The sequence below is a fragment of the Pteronotus mesoamericanus genome, unplaced genomic scaffold (genome assembly GCF_021234165.1).
Source record: "Pteronotus mesoamericanus isolate MK-2021 breed Mesoamerican mustached bat unplaced genomic scaffold, CSHL_Meso_final contig_29, whole genome shotgun sequence".
Classification (NCBI taxonomy): domain Eukaryota; kingdom Metazoa; phylum Chordata; class Mammalia; order Chiroptera; family Mormoopidae; genus Pteronotus; species Pteronotus mesoamericanus.
Genome location: NW_026555123.1, coordinates 1283485 through 1305523, shown reverse-complemented (window position 1 = coordinate 1305523; position 22039 = coordinate 1283485). Strand labels below are relative to the sequence as shown.

At 41.3% G+C, this 22039-nt stretch overlaps 1 protein-coding gene across 1 annotated transcript in view; it reads left to right on the top strand.

Moving 5' to 3' along the window:
- HCN1 (hyperpolarization activated cyclic nucleotide gated potassium channel 1) overlaps positions 1-21778 on the top strand; it is a 311369-nt gene extending 289591 nt beyond the window's left edge. The window contains exons 7-8 of the mRNA XM_054575326.1: positions 16432-16596; positions 19830-21778. Of these exons, the coding sequence (XP_054431301.1) occupies positions 16432-16596; positions 19830-20740 (1076 nt within the window). The 3' untranslated portion in view covers positions 20741-21778. The remainder of the gene's footprint in view (positions 1-16431; positions 16597-19829) is intronic.
- Positions 21779-22039: the final 261 nt, after the last annotated feature.

Sequence of the window (22039 nt, the reverse complement as noted above, 5' to 3'; positions counted from 1 at the left end):
TGGCTGGAGGAAATGCACAGACAGCGTGCCAGGTCTGGAAATGTGGAGAGGGAGCAGACAGGAGCAGGGACAAATGAATCCAGATCTACATCTTCACAGGACATTAGGATTTCACCCTGCAGGCAATGAGCAAGAACTGAAGGTTTTTAAAATGAGGAATGGAATAAGCAAACCTATGCTCAGGAATAAGTATTCTCGTAGAGGGAGGCACCCGGGCAAGCAAATAGACCAGAGGGTTTTAAAATAACCCAGATTAGAAGTTAAAAGGATTTAAACTAACCCTCAGCAAAGAACGAGAAAAGATACCAACGGAAAAGGAGCAACGGAACTGGCAGTCCAGCTATCTATGGAGAATGCAAGAAAGGGAGGATTCTCTTTTGTTAAATGCAATGTCATATAAATAGCATGATCATGAATATAGATAAAGCAAGTTTGCAAGGGGAAAGTGAAAGGAAATAAGAGATGACTTGGGTGTTGGGCTTGCTAGACTTAGACGTTCTAAACTGTGGTGCAAGGGTTATATGCATCACATTTACAAGTATTTCACCGACATCTGCCACATGTGCAGTTATTTAATACATGTGTTGGCCCAGTGTCTATTTGTTGAGTTGATGAATGAGTCTCTGTGGATCAGGCAGGGTGCAAACGTCCAGGAGCATCCGCACGCTGTTTGCAGTACCAGGGACCTGCGAAAATGGAGTGAAGATTAACATGACTCTGGTGCACAATCAATTAGGAAAATTAATTTTCCTCCTGAAAGCTGCCACAAACACATTAGCAGAAAAGAGCATACACTAGCTGCATAAACAGGAACTCTCACAAAAGCGTAAGAGTGCATTTCTGCTCCTAGAACTTACGTAATCATGGCTCAACTTAGTCTACTATGTCCTCGCCTTCCGGACCAGATCCTGGAGGAAATTAAGCCTTATGTCTTGAAGTATATGTTGCAAGTAATGAAATCACTCAACACCTCTGCATCCAGAATGGTGCTACTGATGTAGCTTCCCTGTGAGATTTCAGAAAATAATCACTGAAAGATGTTCTTCCGTGTTCTGCGGTCCAGATGAGGAACCTTAGCTGAGTAAGTCTCCCTCTTCTCCTAATATATTAGAAAAACCAGCTTTACATGAAAAATATTCTGGTCTATGAAGAGGGAAATTAAAGTAACTTTTGAAGCTTCTGTCATTCAGGGGCCTACTCAATTGTCTCCCTATCTCTCACAGGTTTCTGGCATTTCCAGATTTACAACATTACTGTTTTGCCTATAATTAGTCTATGTGTTACTTGATGTTTCCTGGCCAAGTCTATATCTGAATGTTACAACATCCAGAGTTCTCATATAAAATTCTGAAGTTGCATAAACCTTACATAGAATGAGGGAACAGCAGTCCTATCCCCTTATGCTCAGTAGTACTCTGTCAATAAGGCTATAAAAACAAACACTATCAATAGAATAGTTCCAGCCGTCTCCGCTGAAACAAGAAGAGTTCACCCCAAACAGTGGGAAGGTGCACTCCATCAGTAACCCTCTATGTGGGAGAGCAAAGGATGCTGAAGGCATGTGCTGGGCCTCAGAGAAAAGTCACTCAGCGGGAAGGACTTTGGCAATGAAAAAGGTGGGGGGACGGGGCAGGGACAAAGCCCTGACCCTAAAATTGCTTACCCAGCGTTGTTGACCGCTTATATATTTTGACATTTTATTGTTAGACTAACTCAGTAGTCTGAGGCTCAGGAGGAACATATGAGCTCGTGATAAAAATGACAATTATTAGCAGTTATTCCTGCTACCTCCATGTATCATTATAGAAAGCTGCTTTTGATAGCTGCCTCTCTGAAGCCCAGTAGTCGCGTGGCGCAGGGCTGTGTTGTATTTTTCGTAGGTCCATGATGCAATAACCAATATAGGAACCGTGAAGTGAGTTACCCTGAAACATGACTTTATTTAACTGGCCAGTTTGTTATTCTGTGTTTTTTTAATTTTGAAATTATTCTTGCTATTTCTGTGTTAAAATACTTCCTTTTCTTTCATGCAGTGATGATGATGGTTGATGATTGCTTGATTTTTCTTATTCTATTCACTCGAGTTCACTTTTGAAAAAACATGTACTGGCCATAACTTGGTCCTAATTACACAAAAAAGTTAATATGCTACTGTCCATAATATCTAAATATAACCACTTCATTAATTAATGTATTTATTCATACTCCTTCTTCACCAAATATGTATTGAACACCTACTATGTGTCAGTTACTGCTGTAGGAGACAGCAGAGAGTAGTGAAGAAGAGAAACAATATTCTTTCCTCGTGTAGCTCACATTCTGGTGGAGAGAGGCAGGTGATAAACAAAAAATTAAATCCATAAATCAGATTGTTTCAGACGGGGGTGAATGCATTGAAAACAAAGAAGCAGTTTCTGGGTACGGGTCTTCCTCGGACAGGTAGCGCACCTGTGTGCACCTTTCCTAACTGGGTGCCCACCTGCCCCATGGAATTGGTCGTTGCCAAAGCAGGAAGCCTGTGGTTGGAGATGCTGCTCAGTATATTACAAATTTGCTTATCATGAGGACCCTTGAGAGAAATTTGTAGGGAAATGTGTAGGGAATAATAGAGATTGTCCTGAGAAAGATTTCTGTTCTTATCCCTTGGTGGTAGAAGATTGTTAGCAGAAAATATGTTCTCACCATGTCTGAGAGTAAGGTTAGAGAAGGTATTGCTCATTTTCTTTTCCAGCATTTCCCCCCTTATTATTTCTAAAATGTATTCTAGAAATATGTTACCTATCTTTATCACCATTTGCACAATCAAATCTTATTTTGGCCGGCACCTTGTTCCTATACAAGTTGTAATATTTAATGCGCTAATTGTATACTACACACAGGTATCTCCTGTATGGTTTGTGTTGTAAATAGTGTTGCCAAGTCCAAAAAGATACCACTTTCATTGTTTATATTTTATTACTTTGTGTATTGTCATGTGACCCCCCCAATGCTGTTGAATTGTTTTAGATAGATAGATAGATAAATGGATAGACAGAAAAACAGGCAGGCAGGCACAGGCAGAAAAATCTGAATACAAGTTTCCATGCCTTAAGCATTTCTAAGTAGGTCTTGATCACATAGTATATTTGACACTACTTGTACAACATTTCTACTCACAGAGAAAGAACAACTTTAGAATCACCTGAGGTAAAACCTGGCATTGTCATTTCAAAGCCTGGAAAACATTTTCAATGTACAATCTTTTTTTTTTCTCCTCAAAATGTTGCTGCCAACTTCTGTTCACACTGAGAGTATTTCCTGTTGTGACAGACTAATTAATCATAGGGAGCAGTGGCTGCCACGGAGACTTTCCACAAACACTGAATGTCCATCAGCCACCTGGTTAGTTCATATAGCCAGCCTCTAAAATGTTTGCATTTCTAGGCATATAATCTGGCTGTGAAAAATCTTCCATAATCATTAAAGTAATAGTGCAAAGCAAAGAGCTGGCAGGGGCTAGGATGTGGTATTCTGGAAAAACACGACATCAAAATTACAACTAAATTATGGAACAACCATCACTCAGAACCATCAGAAATCAAGTTGAATGGAAGTCTGACAACTACGGAATTAAAGAAACCACATCCATCCAGACTGGTAGGAGGGGTGGAGACATGGAACGGGCTGGTGTCACATCAAAAAATTAGGGAGGGATATCTCAGGAGCAAGGAGTTGCAGCCGCACAACAGGCCCCCCAGCCCATGGTTCCAGCACCAGGATGATAAGTCCCCATCACTCCTGGCTGCAAAAAGAATCAGGGATTGAATCAGTGGAAGAAACTTCTGGAGTCCCAAGCAGTTCCTCTTAAAGAACCCACACACAGATTTAGACTCACTCCTTCTGAGCTCCAGCACCAGAGCAGCCGCTAGAAAGGCACCCGTGGCACACAGGAAGGAACTGAAGTGTCTGGCATCAAGGTGAGAGCTCAGGGACAGCTTCCTCCCAAACAGAAAGGCAGGCAGAGGCCATTGTCCCTTTTCTGAACCCTCACCCCATTGAGCCACAGAGCTGGCAGGCAGGTGCCATATCTGAGATTCCATCAACTTGGCTAACACTGCCCTGCCCTGGAGATCCCCTGAGGCTCCATCTCACCCAGCTTACAGCTGTTAACAGTGGCTTTTCCATATGAATGGCTGGTCTTGGCTCATGTTGCACAACTTCCTAAATCTTTTCAAACAAGTAAGAGCTGGCTTCAGTGAGCCCCCAGCCCTCTGAACCTCTTGCTAAGTGTACCCAGGAATGGCACTAGCAGCCAGCCTAGAATCGCAGCTTGGTTTCACCTGGGAATCTCCATGCCCAGCACAAGTAGCAGCCGTCTCAGATTCCTTTACAGCTCAGGCAGGGTGGCCTGGGGCAAAACACAGGTGAGGGCTGACCTTGGCCTGCACCACCCAAGAAATCCCAGGGACCTACACACCCAGTGGACAGCTGCAGACCACATCAGACAACCACCACCCTGCCCCCACATAGTTGGTTCTCCATGGAGGGTAGAGGTTAATGGTCAGTGATCACCGCCAATCCTTGCAGCTGACTGGCTGGGTAAATCCCTCCCATTGAGCTGCCAGCAGCAACCAAGGCTCAACTGCAAAAGGAGGGTGCTCTCAGCCCACACAAAGGGTACACCTTGAGTACCCAGGGGAGGCTGTGCCACTGGACCCTATAGGACACCTACTACATTAGGCCATAGTATCAAGACAGAGAGTAATAGCAGCTCTACCTAATACGTAGAAACAAACACAGGGAGGCTGCCAAAACAGGGATACCAAGAAACATGGCCTAAATGAAAGGATAGATGAAAACTCCAGAAAAAGAACTAAATGAAATGGAGATAAGCAATCTATCAGATGCAGAGTTTAAAATACTGGTTATAAGGATGCTCAAGGAACTCAGTGAGGACCTTTACAGTGTAACACAGTGCCAGTCAGAAATGAAAGATACACTAATAGAATTTAAAGAACAATTTACAGGGAAACAACAGTAGAATGACTAAGGACAAGAATCAAATCATGATTTGGAACATAAGGGAGCAAAAAACAAACAATCAGAATAACTAGAAGAAAAAAGAATCCAAAAAAAAGTGAGGAGAGTATAAGCAGCCTCTGGGACAACTTCAAGAGGTCCAACATGTGCATCGGAGAGGTGCCAGAAGGAGGAGAAAGGGCAAGAAATTGGAAATCTATTTGAAAAAACAATGAAAGAAAACTTCCCTAATTTGGTGAAGGAAATAGACATGGAAGCCCAGGAAACAAAGAGTCCCCCCAAAAATGGATGCAAAGAGGCCCACACTAAGGCACATCATAATGAAAATGCCAAGAGTTAAAGAGAAAATCTTAAATTCAGCAGTTCCCATGAGACTGTCAGCTGATTTCTCAAAATAAACTTCTCAGGCTAAATGGATTGGCAAGAAATATTCCAAGTCATGAAAAGCAGGGACCTACAGCCAAGATTACTCTATACAACAAAACTCTCATTTAGAATCAAAGGACAGATAAACAACTTCTGAGATAAGAAAAAACTAAAGGAGTTCATCATCAGCAAACCATTATTATGAAATGTTAAAGGGACTTATTTATTTTAAAAAAAGGAGAAGATCAAAACTATGAACAATAAAATGGCAATAAACGCATACCTATCAATAATTGACTCTAAAAACTCACTAAGCAAATAAGAAGAACAGAGACAATCATGGATACAGAGAGGGTTTTGATTGTTGCCAGATGGGAGGGGATTGTAGGCAAATAGGTAGAAGTTGAGGGGATTAAGAAGTACAAATAGGTAGTTACAGCATAGCCACAGGGATGTAAAGCATAAGAAATGGACTAGCCAGAGAACTTGTACACAGGACCCATGGACACGAACAATGGTGTAGTGATTCCCTGAGGGAGTGGTGGGTGCTGGTGGAGGGAGGAAAGGGGGGGGGAAAAACTGGGACAACTGTAACTGCCTAATCAATAAAATATAATTTAAAAAGAAGGAAAAACACAGACCTGAAATAACAAAGTGTACTAACTAAATAACTTATAAAGATACTATATTGAAATGCGGATTTGCAAAATATGTTATTTTCTGTCATCCTTAGGAGATTTGTATTAAAAATTCAAAGCCTTCAAGAGGGAAAAGGAATAGTTTGTTTTCTATTTGAATTTCAACTTTATTTTCTTAAATGGACTGTACTTAAAACCTGATAGAAATTAATGAGATATGATTCAGCAAGCATAATTGAGCTCATTCTAAATGTCAAGAATTGTGCCTTTTCTACTGTTCTCTTTAATCATTCTTCCATATGCCTTCTAAGTACATTTTCAACCCTATTCTCAGGCAATGAACATCATAACATTACCTCTGCTTGGGCAACCTGGGATTTTCCTAGGTGCAGTTCACATACTGGGGTCCAGTACAAATTAGGGTTTATCTTTACAGAGCTCATGTTTCTTTATTACTAAGAGTTTAAAAAATTATGGATAAGGTGGGGTGACAGGAAAAAGAGACATGTATATGCCACCTTCATGGATGGTCACTGTAAATCAGTAAATGCAAATTGTTGGTAGAACTATGTTCAATACACACTTACCAACTCCCAATAATTATGCTTCAAGGACCTAAATACCTTTGAAAAATTTTATTGCTTAAGTTGGCCTCCAAAATCTTAAAGTAGAATATTAATTGGTTCTTAACTCATATGTTCATTATGATCTGATCTAAACTTTGGCCAATCCCTTCTCCCAAATGCCAAAATTCGAATGAGTTGCTGAAAAGGATACATTAACAAATATATAAACTGTAACCCCTACCTTCACGGTAAGTACATGTACGGGTGGAGAAACCCGGTGGCTACATCCTTGGGGAAGCCTTCGTAAATGAGACCAGGTTACTTAATCTACTTCAGTGAAAGGTGGCATATGGGCATGCAGAGGAGTCTAGGAACAGGGTTTTAGAAGGAATGAGTAATAGAAGCACACACTGAAAGACAGGAATGAAAAAAGCCGTGTCAGTGCTGCTTGAAAGACTGGCCGTTAAGGTCCGGGAGAGCAGCTGCGGTGTCTAATCTCCCTCCACATTCCCCACAGCCGACACCGTATGAAGCCCGCAGCTGGAGCTGAGAACGTGTTGAGGTTGGGCCTACAGGGCGTTTTCGTTGGAGTCGAAAAATGGGACCAGATTATGGAAGGTTTTGAAAGCCAGGTTAAGGAATTTGGGTTTATTCCATGGACAGTAATATCCAAATGTGAATTTTCATGAGATAGTTAAGTCAAGATTGAGGAAGACTTGTCTTTAATGTGGCTATGAAACCTTGCCTACCCTATGTAGCTACAGATGAACTAAAAAAGAATATTTGTGCAGCTCAAGCTTTCTGCCCATTCAATTCACTCACTAAACCCAAGTAGAATCAATATTATTTTTCAAGGTATTTTGTAGCATCATTCTATTCGAGATAGAAAACCAATAACAATTTGTTTTCTTTTACATCAATATAGGGAAAGTAATTTTAAAATCCTTTTAATTTACAAATGACGTGCAAATAAAACAGCAGTGTAAATGTACCGCCAAGGAGCTTTAAATGTTTGCTAAATGTCCTTAAAGAGCTCTCCAGTGCCCTCTCTCTCTCTCTATTTCTGTAGTGAAAAAACACATTTCAAATTATTTTTAAGTGATATATAGTATTAGACATACTTAATTCATTTTTCTCTACCAAAAAAAAAAAATCTGTTTCTGGATCAGTGAAAATGATATGAAATTTAAGCACACATCTCAACACGAAGGAAATGCTGTCACGGCGGCTCCTCTACATTGCCCTAAACAGACAAGAAGAGCTTCTCTACGTCCATTTCCTTGCATACCCTCAAGCGCAGTCTGCACACTGTCAAAGAGCCCTACTGTAATCAAATGCTACCTGTCTTGCACCTTTTGCACATTGGTTACCATTTATGCACACTAATGTAAATTTTATTTTTTCTTGTGCATCTAAATGGCATGGACTCTTTAGCACATCTTTTTCCATCCTTTTTAATGAAACAAGTAAACCAGCTGGAGTTACCTGACACTTGAACGGGGAAGAAAAGTGGGTGGAGCTTTCAAAAGCGTTTCTAAAGTGTTGAAATAGCTTTCTCTCATTAACAAAGAGATTCGCATTCATTTTACCATGTTCTAAGATTATCCAGAAACAGATCGCCTAATTAAAGCAAATGCCCCCAACAGTTCATTATAAATGCTTTGCTAGCTAAAATATAATTTTAAGCTTCTGTTGTGAAGATGATGCAAAAGTTGTGCAAAGACACAAAGCGGCGTGTGTTCGCCACCTTGGGTTTTTAGAGCAGAGTTTATGGAGATTTGGGACTGAAAATAAGTGCTCATGAGCACAACTGTCAGCCCATCAACACGGGCCTTCGAGCGTGAGGGTTTGCCTCTGGGATCTAGTAGAGAGAGGGCACAGGTGCAGCGAAACTTTCCCCAGGCCCAGGACACCACCGAATCATCCATCTGAAAATGCCAGTGGGTCGGGGGGAGGTTGAGAATCCTTGTTCTAGGGAGGCTCATTTGGTTTTATATATTGGAGCACAAATCCAGGAATTAAACACATCAGATAACGTGAAGAATGGTCTTTGTTGGATTGGTTTTGTTTTCCTCATTTCAGCTGTTCATTCTCACGTCTTCTCTGAAGTTTCAACTGCCATCCATCTTTCTGTTTAGGAATTTCTAATGATGATGATAAAATAGCAAAGAAAGAAATATCCTGATAAATCAATATTCTAGGACTAAAGTATTTAATTCCTGGTCTTCAACAATAAACACTTTCTTGCTTTCAATTGATATTCTTTTAAAATAGATTAATATTCCTTTTTGAAATATATAAGTATACTTTTTTGTGTCTTGCTATAGTATAATAATGAATTCTATATCTTTCATCTTTTAAAATTTACATATAATCATTTTAAATGTTTCAGATTCTAGGGGACATTTTTGATTAAGATCCTCTGAAGGACTGGGAGTTTGCCATATCCTGGAAATTGCTTCTTTATAAAATTTGTTCCTATTTAGAAATTTGAACACTGACTGGATGTTTGATAATATTAAAAAAGTATTGTTAATTTTTAGGTCTGATAATGGCATATGGTAAATTTTATTTTAGGGTTATTGATATTTCAGTGATGAATATTGAAATTTTATAGTTGATGAATATTTCACAATTTACTTCAAAATTATGAAGGAGAGGAAATACAGGGCTGGGCAAAAGTAGGTTTACAGTATGGAAAATAATACAATAACTAATAATGAAAGAATAAACTGTGTTTCACATCCTCACAACTATAAGTTTGTACGTAAGGTAGCAGTAAAACAAGTTTAGCTCTGAGTTGATACTTGTTTAAGATGGGCAATGAACACACGAGGGTTTACACTTTTACTATTATATCACACTATTCTATGAGTTGATTAGACTACGATAGTAGTCTTCCTACTCGTATTCTAGCTGTGTGCCATTACACTACTCTGCTTATGTACATATTTAAAATATTCCAGAATAAAAACATTATTAAAAATAGGAAAAAAGAGAGCGCTTTTTGTAACTCTTATCTTTTGAGATGTATTCCTCCCATTCCACTTCTTCCACAAACCGAGAAGAAAACACTGGCTGACTGTGTGTCTTGTTCTGTTGAACATGGTTTGGACAAGGTGTTATCACATCTCAGTCATGCTTAAGAATGAAGAGGCATCTTACCTGTAGGCTGACAGCCAGACCATCAGTGGTGGGAGAGGTTCCTGGTGTTCATTTCTCGCGCTGACCCAGTGGGTCTTAGAGGAATTTTTAAAAAGGTAACATGGATAAACTGTGAGGGTGTTGGACCCAATTTTTTATTTCACTCTGCTTAAAAAATCACAAGCTGAAGCATGGCTTATATGTCTTTAGCCCACTGATTTTTATTCTTTGCAGATTTTGTGATTTGGCAAAGCCAAGGTGCAATAAAGGACGTCTACGTGGAAGGGAAAAAATCCATTGAACCCTGGGGCTGGTCATCGTTGTCTGTAAAGGGCTTTGTAGGCCACGTATTGTCACTGCCACATATATGTCATTTTATTTTTGTTTTTTAGAAATCTTTAAAAATGTGAAAACCATTCTCAACTCAGTACAAAAAGAAGTAAAAAATGTGATGGCTGGCTATAGGGCTCTTGATATAACCTTACTTCAAAATTAGACTTTTCTCCAAATTTGTCTTACTTTAAATAAGATAATACAAGCAAAAACATTCTTTCTGTAAAAAAAAATTTTACTTATCATGGTTATCCCTGAATACACTTTACCTTTATTAACTAAAACATGCTACAAACTAAACTAATTACTGATGTGGATTATTTTTGATTATCAATACATACTTGAGCCTATACACAAACTTCTTAATTGAGAACATAAGTAATATGTTTGCAATTGTAATTACTGCCTTGAGTTTTCTCATTTGTTGTCATATAGAGTGATGCTTCTTGGACTGAGAAAAGGTCAACAGGTATCTTCCTCTGTTAGGGTTCATTTGTGAATGTGCGCATTTTCTTGGCAGGGGGATTGCTTTGTTTACCTAATGTGCTTCAGCTGTCGTCTTGCTCAAACAGAGATTTCCAGCTGACCTGTCTACTAATATTTTGGATTACTCAGAAGTAGAAAAGGGAAACTCCATAGGTAGGATATGAGTTTTTTACCTACTTGAAGGCCTCTCTGTGGCTGCTTATGTACTGGACTTGACAAACTCATTGAAGTCGCTCAAGACAAGGAAAGAAAAGGAAGAGAAGAGGCTTTTAACAGAATGGAATGAGCATCTAAGAAGAGATGTGTAAGAGGTGCTTGCGGACAGCACAGTTGTGCTCAGGCGAGCTGAGGTGCTCTGCTCTTAGGCAGGGGGCACACAGCAAACCCCCTCTGGGGGTCAGAGGCTGGTGTGGCAAGTGAGAAAGAATGCCCCCCCTCCAGAAACCACAGCAGCTCCATGGGCCCGAGAGCTAGTTCAGAGATGCGCCGGCCCCGTAACTCACACACTCGCTGACTTTTCCGTGTTCCCTCCTTAGCTTTCAATCTCCCCATAGGGAGGCATGAGTGAAGCCTATGAGTCAGTCCGATATGAAGCCCCCGCACTGGAAAGAGAGCCCAGCCAGGCCTTGTGTGGGCTGCTCTCCAGGGTATCGGGGACCATCTTTGTGATAGACATTAATCTTGGTCAAACCAGTAACCACAGATGGATATTCAAGATCACCTGATAAATGCTTGCTAACTTGTACACACACAAAAAATGTACTGTTTCTAACCAGTTTTTTAGAAAGGAGCTGCTGGCTAATGTCAGGAAGAGTTTGATGAGAGGAGATTCTCTCTGGCTGCCAATGCTTTGCTCAATCCTTTTTCCATAATAACCTTTAGCTTATCCTCAGTCACAGGACAGACACCCTCTGGGACCTTTTTTTTCCCCTCTTTTATGTCATAGAGGCCTCATCGCCTTTCAGGTTCTTCTGAAGCTCGTTTTGCCAAGATTCTTGGAAGAGGACACTCAGTTCTGGGCACTACAGGCAGCTCCCCGTCACCTCATGTCCAAAACTATTACCAGGACTTCTTTACAAACTTGGATTTTAACTGCTTACTAAGAGTCTCCCTCTTGGTTCATTTTACAAGCCAACTGTAGAAGCATACTCTTGTGTCCTAAAGCGACAGGTCTGAAGGGGAGCAGACCTGCCTTCTGGAGAAGGAGGCTGGGTAACTATCGTTGAGGGCACGATGCCTAGAGGGCTAGCACTCCCCCATTCCCGCCCCTGTGCCGGGGTGTCCCACGTGACCTCCTTCCCTCAGGCAGTACTTTAGGCACAAATACCTCCCTTAAGAGCCTTGCAGTGACAATGTAGATCAAGGCCAAACTTCACATCTGCACAGGAACATTCGCTCTGCCTGGTCAAACTTCTACGACCCTGAGGCTGCTGCTCTTACAATCCGTGAAAACCCCCTTCCCCAACCCTTCTCGGAACCTGTGCCCAGGACACTGTGTCACCGGAACGTCCCCCTGTTCTCTCCCCTTTTTCTCCTGTTCTCTCTGTCCGCACGGGCTGAGCAATGCAATTTCTATACTTCCCCTCAGTGCCTGCGTGAAGCAGGCCCTTCTTGCCACCAAAGGTGTGCGGAACTGTGCTATTATCTGGATTTTAAGATTTTTATAAACATTAAAGTCACTAGCACACCGTTTAGCTTTGGAATTATTTTCAAGCTGCTTTATATATTATGCTTGAATTTTTAACAAATTATAAACTTCTTGAGGCAAGATCGATGCCTTTCATTTATTTGGTATTCCCATATTTTCTTCGAAGGTGCCGGTTACAGGAAAATCATGTGTTGGCTTACAGTGGTACTATCACTCAATTTCCAAATATTTTTTGCTACCTTTTCCCAGTTTTTCTTAAGGAACCCTGATTTAGATGTATGTCTGGCAGCCACAAGACTTCATTTTCAAAAAAGCTTCTTATTGGCGTCACCTAAGAACTAGTTAGAAAAGCAGCCTCAGGCCCATTCCAGACCAACTAAATCCTACTCTTTCTTTTTGGCAAGACACCCAGGTGGTTCTTGCACATATGAAAGTGTGGGAAACTGCACTACAGAATCCAGTCAGAGTCAGCTGACCATTAACTTTCATGTTAAAACCAAAGAAATATCTTTTTAAGTCTCCATTTTATTATTCATGCATGTATGCATGTGGGGGTGGGGTAAGAAAGAGGAAGAGAACACCAGAGGAAAATTTGGGAGGCAATTTCTTCTTCTTCTTCTTTCTTTTTCTTTTTTCCTCCTTGCTGGAGTGGATTGAACTCAGAAATATCTAGTAAACGTATTTTCTATTTAGACTAATGTCTGCTGTCCTTTTTTTTTTTTTTTATTTTGGATGAACATAAGCAAAGATGTCAGGATATTATAACAGAAAAACATACTTGAAGTATTTGAGACCTGAAATCATTTGATGAATATTTAAAAGCTGGCTGCTTTTTAAAGGCATTTATAATTCAAGGTATTTGATTAACTTTTAGAGTTGAGTGTTGGTAGGTTTAAAATCAAAAGGAAAGGTTTGTAGCGGTCTGGTGGGTTTTTAAAGATGGAGAGAAGCAGGGAAATTGTTTTCGTAGCCCACTTAGCTTTGATATTTTTGTTACAGCCACATAACAGTTCCCCTTTAATCTTCCATTTGTCACATGGCCAACACAGGGCTAGTGACGACTGTGTCCCAGCTGCTCAATAGATATTCTGAGAATTACTGGGATAGTCCATCAGGTATTTTAATTTGCCAAGGACAAGCAATGTAAACATATAGTGGACAAACAAGTAGCGTGGTGTAATGCTGATTTTATGCAGACGTTAGTCCGTGGCAGAAGTCACCATGGAATTTTAAGACAGACATCCTGAGGAAAGGGCAAGGATGAGAGGTTAAGGAGTAGACAGTCTAAACCTTAATGGAACATATATATCCAACAATATAAAAGTCGTGTCATAAACCTGTTTATAATCTATAAAAGATAAAAGATAAGCAATGTAACTTCTGGTAGATAGAGCCAAACTCCTCACAATGATCATTTGGAACGTTGTGTTCAACTGTGAGCCCTTTGTTTTGTGCAGAATATTACTATGAGCAGTCAAAATACAAATTTTTCCCTAAATTCTAGAAACTCAGGTTAAACACATCATCTCACAAACTTCTGCTAGGAGTTCATGATTAGCTCTGTGTTACTGCACTGCCAGGCTCTGTTGTAGAGGTCGGGGAAACGCTGTCCCAAAATTCTTAAGGCTTTTCTCCCTGCCGTATAAATGGCTGTTCATGTAGGTGACAATAATCTCAGGAGGAAGGAAATGTTTAGAATCAAGGTTAACTAATGTCAACGAGGATAGCATTGGACCGTTGATATATCGCATGCCCTACGGAATTGTAAGTATACATGTGATGTGTTGGGCCAAATGTAATCTCCTGGGACACACGTCTTCTGATGTTGAAACTGGAAGCAGATTTCTCCAGTGGGTGTGCTGAGGTGCATTCCAGTCAGTTCCTCCTGGGAAAGTGAGAGCAACCGACCCTGTCAAGGACATCACTCACCCAGTAAAGGAAAACAGGGGAGTCCTACCAAATTAAAATTAATACACAGAGCCGCATTGCTTTCACATGGGATTATAATTTACAAATTTGTATCCAGGTGAATTGACTTATTTCCAAGTCAAATTTTGTAATTGTTTCCTAAATATTGACCATGTCATCTCACTGGTTTAAAATATTTTAAAGACAGCAAACATACAGCAAAATTTGCATGAAGAATCTTAAAGTAGCGATTACAGCACCAGGAGATTCCTAGTCGAGTTCTCAGGGAGTAAACAAACCAGGACAAAACAGAAGTATTGAAACAACCAATAGGATGTAGAAAAAAATGCCAGAAGACTTTAAAAAGCTTACATCTGTAGGCTGCATTCAGCTTGCTCTTTGCAAGCTCAGTTTCATTTTATTGTACTTTTTTTTGTGAAGTAATGTGAGCACCCCAAAAAGTTACTTTTTTAGCTGATGACTAAGGGCATATCTACATTAGAGAAAATAGTACACAGCCTTCTAGAAACTTTCTTTGTTACAGACATTGCACAGAATCCTCCAAGACACATTGTCTTGCTTAAATAATGTACAGACAGTATTTGGCAGTGTTATTACAAAGAGAAGATGCTCAGCAGAGGAACCAATATTTTATCACCTAAAATTTAAGATTAGAGCTTAGTGTGGGTTTTAGGTTTGTCCACCGTTATGAATGTACTCATAAGCATTTTAAAATAACTTTTTAAAGTTATTTTAATTCAGTTTTAACCTAGTGGACTGAACTCAAAACTCAAAGGAGAATGGATACAATAATGTTACTGTGTGGTTGCTGTCTTTAAAATATTTTAAACCAGTGAGATAACAAGGTCAATATTTAGGAAACAATTACAAAATCCAATATAAGACAATAAAAGTAGTGGCAAACTAATATATACATAATTTCTAAGAAGCCTAAAGGGTAGTATAAGACACAGATGACTACGTTGGCTTTTCTCTCTTTGTCCTTTATCCACACACAGACATGCAGAGTAAATACACAAAAGCTCACTCTCTCTCTAACACCTAACAGGACTCCCTTCCCTCAGTAAGTGAATCTCCGAAATAACAGTATTGAGAGAAAATTCACAGGGAAGCTCCTGCTCCATTTATAAGAACTCCAGAAATTAAGTTCATGGAATCTAATGTGATCAATTCATGATCAGGTCTATTTTTTAAATTGCCAAATATGTGGCATTTCTTAATTCTGTTCTTTATGGTGGAAACAAAGACTAATGGGCCTTTAAAAGAAGAAGGGACTATTTAAAGTGATTTTTGCACTGACCCGGTGGCTCCTTACGTTCTCCTGAATGTGTCTTCTATCTTTGTTCCCTCTCTCACTAAGGAATTATTGAGGCGATGCTAAGAGATAATGGCTGAGGAGTTCTGTGTTGCTAATGAACCCAGCCCTTTCTCACGTCTGAGAGGACTTGGTCAGTGTAAGCCTCTATGGAGCCCTTAGTTTTTACACAGGTGATTGAAGCGCATTTTGTACAACGTGTCGCTATTTGGTTCAGTGAGGTAATTCAAATTGGTTGTTTTGAAGCTAATTTTAAATAGTTTCCAATTTTTTAGAAAAAAAATCAAAGTCTACAGGAATTTAACTAATGCATTTTGGAAAATGGACCTATTGCTTTCATCATTTGGTTAACTGGCAAATAAGAAAATCGAAATTGGCACCTGTGTGCTTACCATGTATTGGGAATCTGAATGTTCAATGAAGGACTCTCCTTGGAAGTTATTTCAATAGAAAGCCCCTCTGTGCGCAGGGAATGAAAACATTATGCTGACCTCACTGGGAGCTTGTGGGCTCCCCGGGGCATAGCTGTGACGCTCCAACACAGCGCTGCGGTGGGGACTCCCTAAGCCAATGTCCGGGCTCATTTTGGTTTCTGTCTACAGGATACCATTTGCTTTCTGCCTTCCAGAATTCATAAAAACTTCCCTCTCGCCATAGTTGCTTCCTGTTTTCAACTCTATTGTGGATTCATTATTCCCTTTCTGCAGCTCTTTTGTTATTTCAAGGAAATTGGAATGGACACCCGAGGTAGATAAATATGTTTCAGCCTTTCCTTGGAACCTAAGGCTTCAATTGTTTAAAAAAGAAGACAACTATTTTTAGACTGAGAGTTGGCAATTGGATACTTTTAATTGTCAAAAGGAATTTGCTGATAAAATGGAGACTGCCGCTAACCATTGGTTCCTCACACCATGAGACTTTTTAATTTGGGGAGGCCTTAATGGCATTTGAAAACAACGACCAAACAAATCTTTCTTGCTTTTACAGAGATCTGCCTGCTGACCAAGGGACGCCGCACCGCCAGCGTCCGGGCTGATACGTACTGTCGCCTGTATTCCCTTTCTGTGGACAATTTCAACGAGGTCCTGGAGGAGTACCCAATGATGAGAAGAGCCTTTGAGACGGTTGCCATTGACCGACTAGATCGGATAGGTACTCTCTTTGGCTTTGTCTTCTTCATGCATAATTCAGTTTTAACCTAGTGGACTGCACATATTTGCAATCATCAGTCCCAGATGCCAGTTCATAGGTTACTTATTAATTAGCATAGAAGTAGCAATTAGCTGTAGCCCTATTTCTGGAAAGATAGGAGGCTCTATCTAGCTTTCTCTTCTAAGTATTCTAGGTTTATTTACTCATCTCTATTTTCACTACCTATGCAATCTGATTTTCCCTGTGATGCCAAAACAATTTGAATCTTCAGGTAAAAAACCATGATAAGAATTCTATATAGCAGTAAAATAGAACTAAAAAAATACTAATGCATGAGTCTACATTACAAACCAAACTTATCACAAGGATTTTTTTTTTTAATTTTTAGGTATCACCTTTACATCTCATCCTTATATTAAGAATTGAAGACTTAAATAACTGTCTCAGTAGAAACTTCTTGAAATGTTTGTAATGCAGACTCAAGGGAAAAGAAGCCTTGCTAGAAATGTCCTACATAGATGCTTTGCTTTGCAAACACCCATTTATTTTAATCTCCTCTGCTCTAAAATAAAAATGTATAAATTAGGCCTTGTTAGTTACACTAGTTTAAAGATTTGAATAATGTCATAGGCAAGTTAGATCAGATTAGCTTGCAGTTCACCTCCCAAGATATGCTGGAACATTGTGATATCGGGAGGTGATAAGCATTCGTTTTCCACACCCCGATCCTCCTCCGCACCCCGCCCTGCTTGGCCCCTTTTCTCTGCTTAACTCTGCTAACCTTCCCATCTCAGTTCAGACAGCCCGCGCCCTGCTCGGCTGGTACCCTCACTGTGTCCTCCCATGCCCCTGGGAGGTCCCTCCATCCCAGTGCTGCTTTCGTGACTAATTGCACTAGAGCTGCGAAGCTTTGTAAATGCAGAGATCGTGTCTAATCATTATTACACTCACACTGCCTGGTACACAGTGAATAGTATCGAAGACAGGGAGGGAAGGAGGAAGGAATCAGTGAACTCAAAGGAGATGGGGGTGGGGATCACTTGAAAGTAAACAAAGAGGTATTTCAACTGCTTCACTCTTAGGAAAGGTAAGGACCTGTGACTGATGTATTGATATGTGAGCTTTTCATCTGCACTTCGCATCTTTCCTCCCATCTGTATTAGTAGAATAACAGGCCGAATAAGGACCTGAAATTAGATAAGGCGAAATAAAGGGAGGATCTGCACGTTACCATGAGACTTAACACATACATTAGAAATTCACACGGACGACTTAGAGATTTAACATGACATAGTGTCCTGGGAGAGACTGCTCATCAGGTGAGTCAGCAGCCCTGAAAGCATCTTTAATTAATTTGAAAATAACTTCCTTCATTTTGGTGTGTGAATGTTCATGTAGAGTGTTCATGTAGAGGAGACTCATTTCTGAGAATATGAATTGTTTTCCTAAGCTAGCGCCACATCTTTAGAAAGAGCATTAAAATCAAGATTTCTATAAAAATATCTTTCTATCTGATACTTTCGTTATCATCTAATTTATGACAGTTAATTTCATAAGGATGTTTGCATGAAATGGCTTGTAATCAATAATATAGGCAATGGAATTGCTAGTAAGCACCATTTACATTTTTAACTCTTATAAAATTCTAACATACTAAAATTTATAGTATTTTTGCACAAGGTCACATATACTTTGATTATGAAATGTTGACAGTTCAATGATAGCAAAGAAATATTATTTTCAATTGCGTGGCCATTTCTTATAAATGTATACTATAGTTAAGTAAGGGAATATGTTAAATAAGCATTTATATTTATTGCTAACTGAGAAGTATTTGTTCTTTGGGAAATTATTAAGATAATTCTTCAAGGAGAGATAGGTAACTATCTAATCTGGCATTAATTTAAAATGATTGCAACTTGAAACTAGTAAGATTTGTATGTCAGTTATACACTGATATACAACCAGATCAAAAATAAAGTAGAACAAAAATGATTGTTTTTCCCAGCATCAAGGAAATTTTAGTATGCATTTTCATTCAAAAAATATTTCTTGTCACTTTAAACGTTGGGCTTTACTCAGTGACTTGGCAAACTGACTCACTTGTTAGTTACCATGTTTACCTGGATATTATTTCATGACTGATGTCATCCAAAGTCACTAATTTTTATCAGTCTACTACTTACTCGAATAGTTGTTCTGCCCGAGAATGTCTACTAATTGCAAACCAGTCCAGAGACGACAGCAGGAAGGAGAAGTACTGGTCACTGCAGGTCCCCACAACCTTCCAGAAGGGAAGATTGCACCGTGGTTCCCCACTGGCTGCACATAAGAACCCTCTGGGTGAACTGGCTGTCACAGTGTCAAAATCTGGACCCCATGTCTGGTTATTCTGATTTAAGTGTTAAGAGGACAGATGGAAATTAGTATGTTTTAAAACTCCAGAGATGGGGTGGGGAATGCAGGTAGAGTAGAAAATCACCGGTCAAAACCGAAGTCCTTTGCTTCTCCAACTTCCATGCAAGTGTCTCCTGGGCATCTCAGCAACGCGCAGCGCCCGGCTCAGCCGTGCGCCAGGCGGGCGGCGGCATCTCCCGCAGCATCCTCAGGCACAGGCGCGGCGGGTCCGCTGTCTGTGACGCCTCTGGGGTCACGTTCCCCGTTTTCCCTTCCCAGCCTCGGGACTCAGGAACCTCGCTTTCTTGGGCACTGTCCTCTCCCTTCCTCTGTCTCAGCCTCCTTTCCAGTGCAATGCGTTTTGAACACACCTTCCTCCAAGAGTTGAGGCCAATAAAAGAAATCTCCCTACCGCCTCTTGTAGGGTGCCTGTCACTCCATAAGGGCTCCACTGCCCTTCCGTTGAAAAAGACGCTTTCGGCTTCAGCCTTGGTTCCAGGCCACCCTGGGGCAAATGGCCTTTCGCCCCCCGCTCTCCGAGGCAGCCCTCATGCCAAGTGTCTCCACTCCTTTGGTGACATGGCTTTCGCCACCTTGCCAGACTTTTCCACTTGACTTGCACGCAGGGTTAGGTTACCCAGAATGACACAGGAGGCGGGCAGGGCAGGAGCCGCGCCTGAGTGTGGGCCCGCAGGTGAGTGCTCGGCTCCGGGACCTCCTGGACGGGAGGGGACGCCGCCAGGCTTGCTTTCAGGAGCCGCTGTCCCCCGGAGATGCCTCCCCCCGCCCCCGTCCCTCGCGGGCGTTCTAAGTGCCTGTTTTTCTTTCCCTGACAGGAAAGAAAAATTCAATTCTTCTGCAAAAGTTCCAGAAGGATCTTAACACTGGTGTTTTCAACAACCAGGAGAACGAGATCCTGAAGCAGATCGTGAAGCACGACAGGGAGATGGTGCAGGCCGCCGCTCCCATCAGCTACCCGCAGCTGCCGGCCCTGAACCCCGCCTCGGCGGCGGCCACGCCGACCTCGCGCGCCCGGACGCAGTCGCCGCCGGTGTACGCCGCGACCAGCCTGCCGCATAGCAGCCTGCACTCCCCCAGCCCCAGCACGCAGACCCCGCCGCCGGCCGCCGTCCTCTCGCCCTGCTCCTACACCACGGCGGTCTGCAGCCCGCCCGTGCAGAGCCCGCTGGCCGCCCGGACTTTCCACTACGCCTCCCCGACCGCGTCCCAGGTGTCCCTCGTGCATCAGCAGCAGCCGCCGCCGCCGCCGCCGCCGCAGCCGCCGCAGCAGCTCCCGCAGCCCCAGACCCCGCAGTCCCACCCGCAGTCCCCGCAGCCGCAGACGCCCGGCAGCTCCACGCCCAAGGCCGACGCGCACAAGAGCACGCAGGCTCTGCACAACACCAGCCTGAGCCGGGAGGTCAGGCCGCTCTCCGCCTCGCAGCCCTCGCTGCCCCACGAGCTTTCCAGCCTCATTTCCAGACCTCATCCCACGGTGGGCGAGTCCCTGGCCTCCATCCCTCAGCCCGCGACGGCTGCCCACGGCGCGGGCCTGCAGGCGGCCGGCAGGGGCGCTGTGCCCCAGAGAGTCACCCTGTTCCGACAGATGTCGTCGGGAGCCATTCCTCCCAACCGGGGAGTCCCTCCTGCCCCCCCTCCACCAGCGGCTCCTCTGCAGAGAGAGTCCTCCTCAGTCTTACACACAGACCCAGATGCGGAAAAGCCACGATTTGCTTCGAATTTATGATCCCTGCTGATCGTCGAAGCGGACTCCAATAAACTGAGCGTGATCTCAGACCTTATTTTATTCTATCTCCCGATACATCCCTATAGCCAACTACGAAGAGATATTTTAGAGAGCTCTGGCCTACACGCAAAATGTAAAAATATATATATATGTATACATATACTATTACATAGAGATCTAAAATCCCAAGCGAAGTTCAAAAGACTTGTTTAGCATTCAGTGTTATATGTCTTCCTTACTTTCAATCATTAAACGGTTTAAAATGTTGTTGTAAGATTATTTATTTTTAATCTACCTTTACTTAATTCCTTTGGTATATGTATTTCTCTTTTTTATGAAGAGTTCAGCGCCAACAAAACTCTGATTTTAAAAAGGCAACTCGAGTGAGCTACTGAATAGCACCAATCAAACCTTCTTTCACTTGCTGTGTCTCCGCATCCAAATTGTTCATCATTAATTAAGGAGGATTAAACAGCATCCCATTTCCTAGATCTAAATTGTATTTTGGTGCTTTCAATTTTGAATTAGGTTAAAGAATTACAGTTATATTTGCTTGGCCACTGTAGGAGACTAGCGTTACCACTGTTATGAGTATCTCTAACCTCAAACACGTTTATCAATCTTTCAGAAAGCAAGGGGATATGTCTCTTCATGTGTTATTGGACTTTTACCAAGACTCAATCAATGTTAGTTGTAAATAACTTTTTCAACCCCAATAAAAAATAGCTATTCTGTGTTGTATGAAGGTCAAAGTCATCGTCTAAGAATTTAGTTTTCTTGCTTCACTTCAAAACTTAGAGTTTTAAATTTTACAAAACCTAATTGTGACAATTATTCAAATGTAATGCAATGGCTTGAAACCTACAATGTTATTTTAACCTGCAATGTTTTATGCAAAATTGTATGCTCGATTCTACAAATTGCTTGTATTACACCAAAAACCATTACTTTTCTTCCTTCTTGCCATAATCAAGCATCTGAAAATAGTCCCTGCATGCTTTTTGGAAAAAAAAAAAAAATAGGTTCAAAGCAGTCATTGTAGGGAAAGGCTCATAGCATTTCTCGTTTCTAGAAAACTATAACAATTTCATTAATTGCCTATTTTAAAATCCCTATAAGGCTGACTTGGATCTCTGACTTAAGTCTAGAAGTGAGGTTTTCACTTTCATTTAATATTATTACTATTATTGTTATTATTATTATTATTATTATTTAAATAATGATTTGTGAACCACAGCTTGATTTGGAGTTGCCGGTGTGTTCTGTCTTCACTGTAGTTGGCAGTTTACCGTGGTGTTA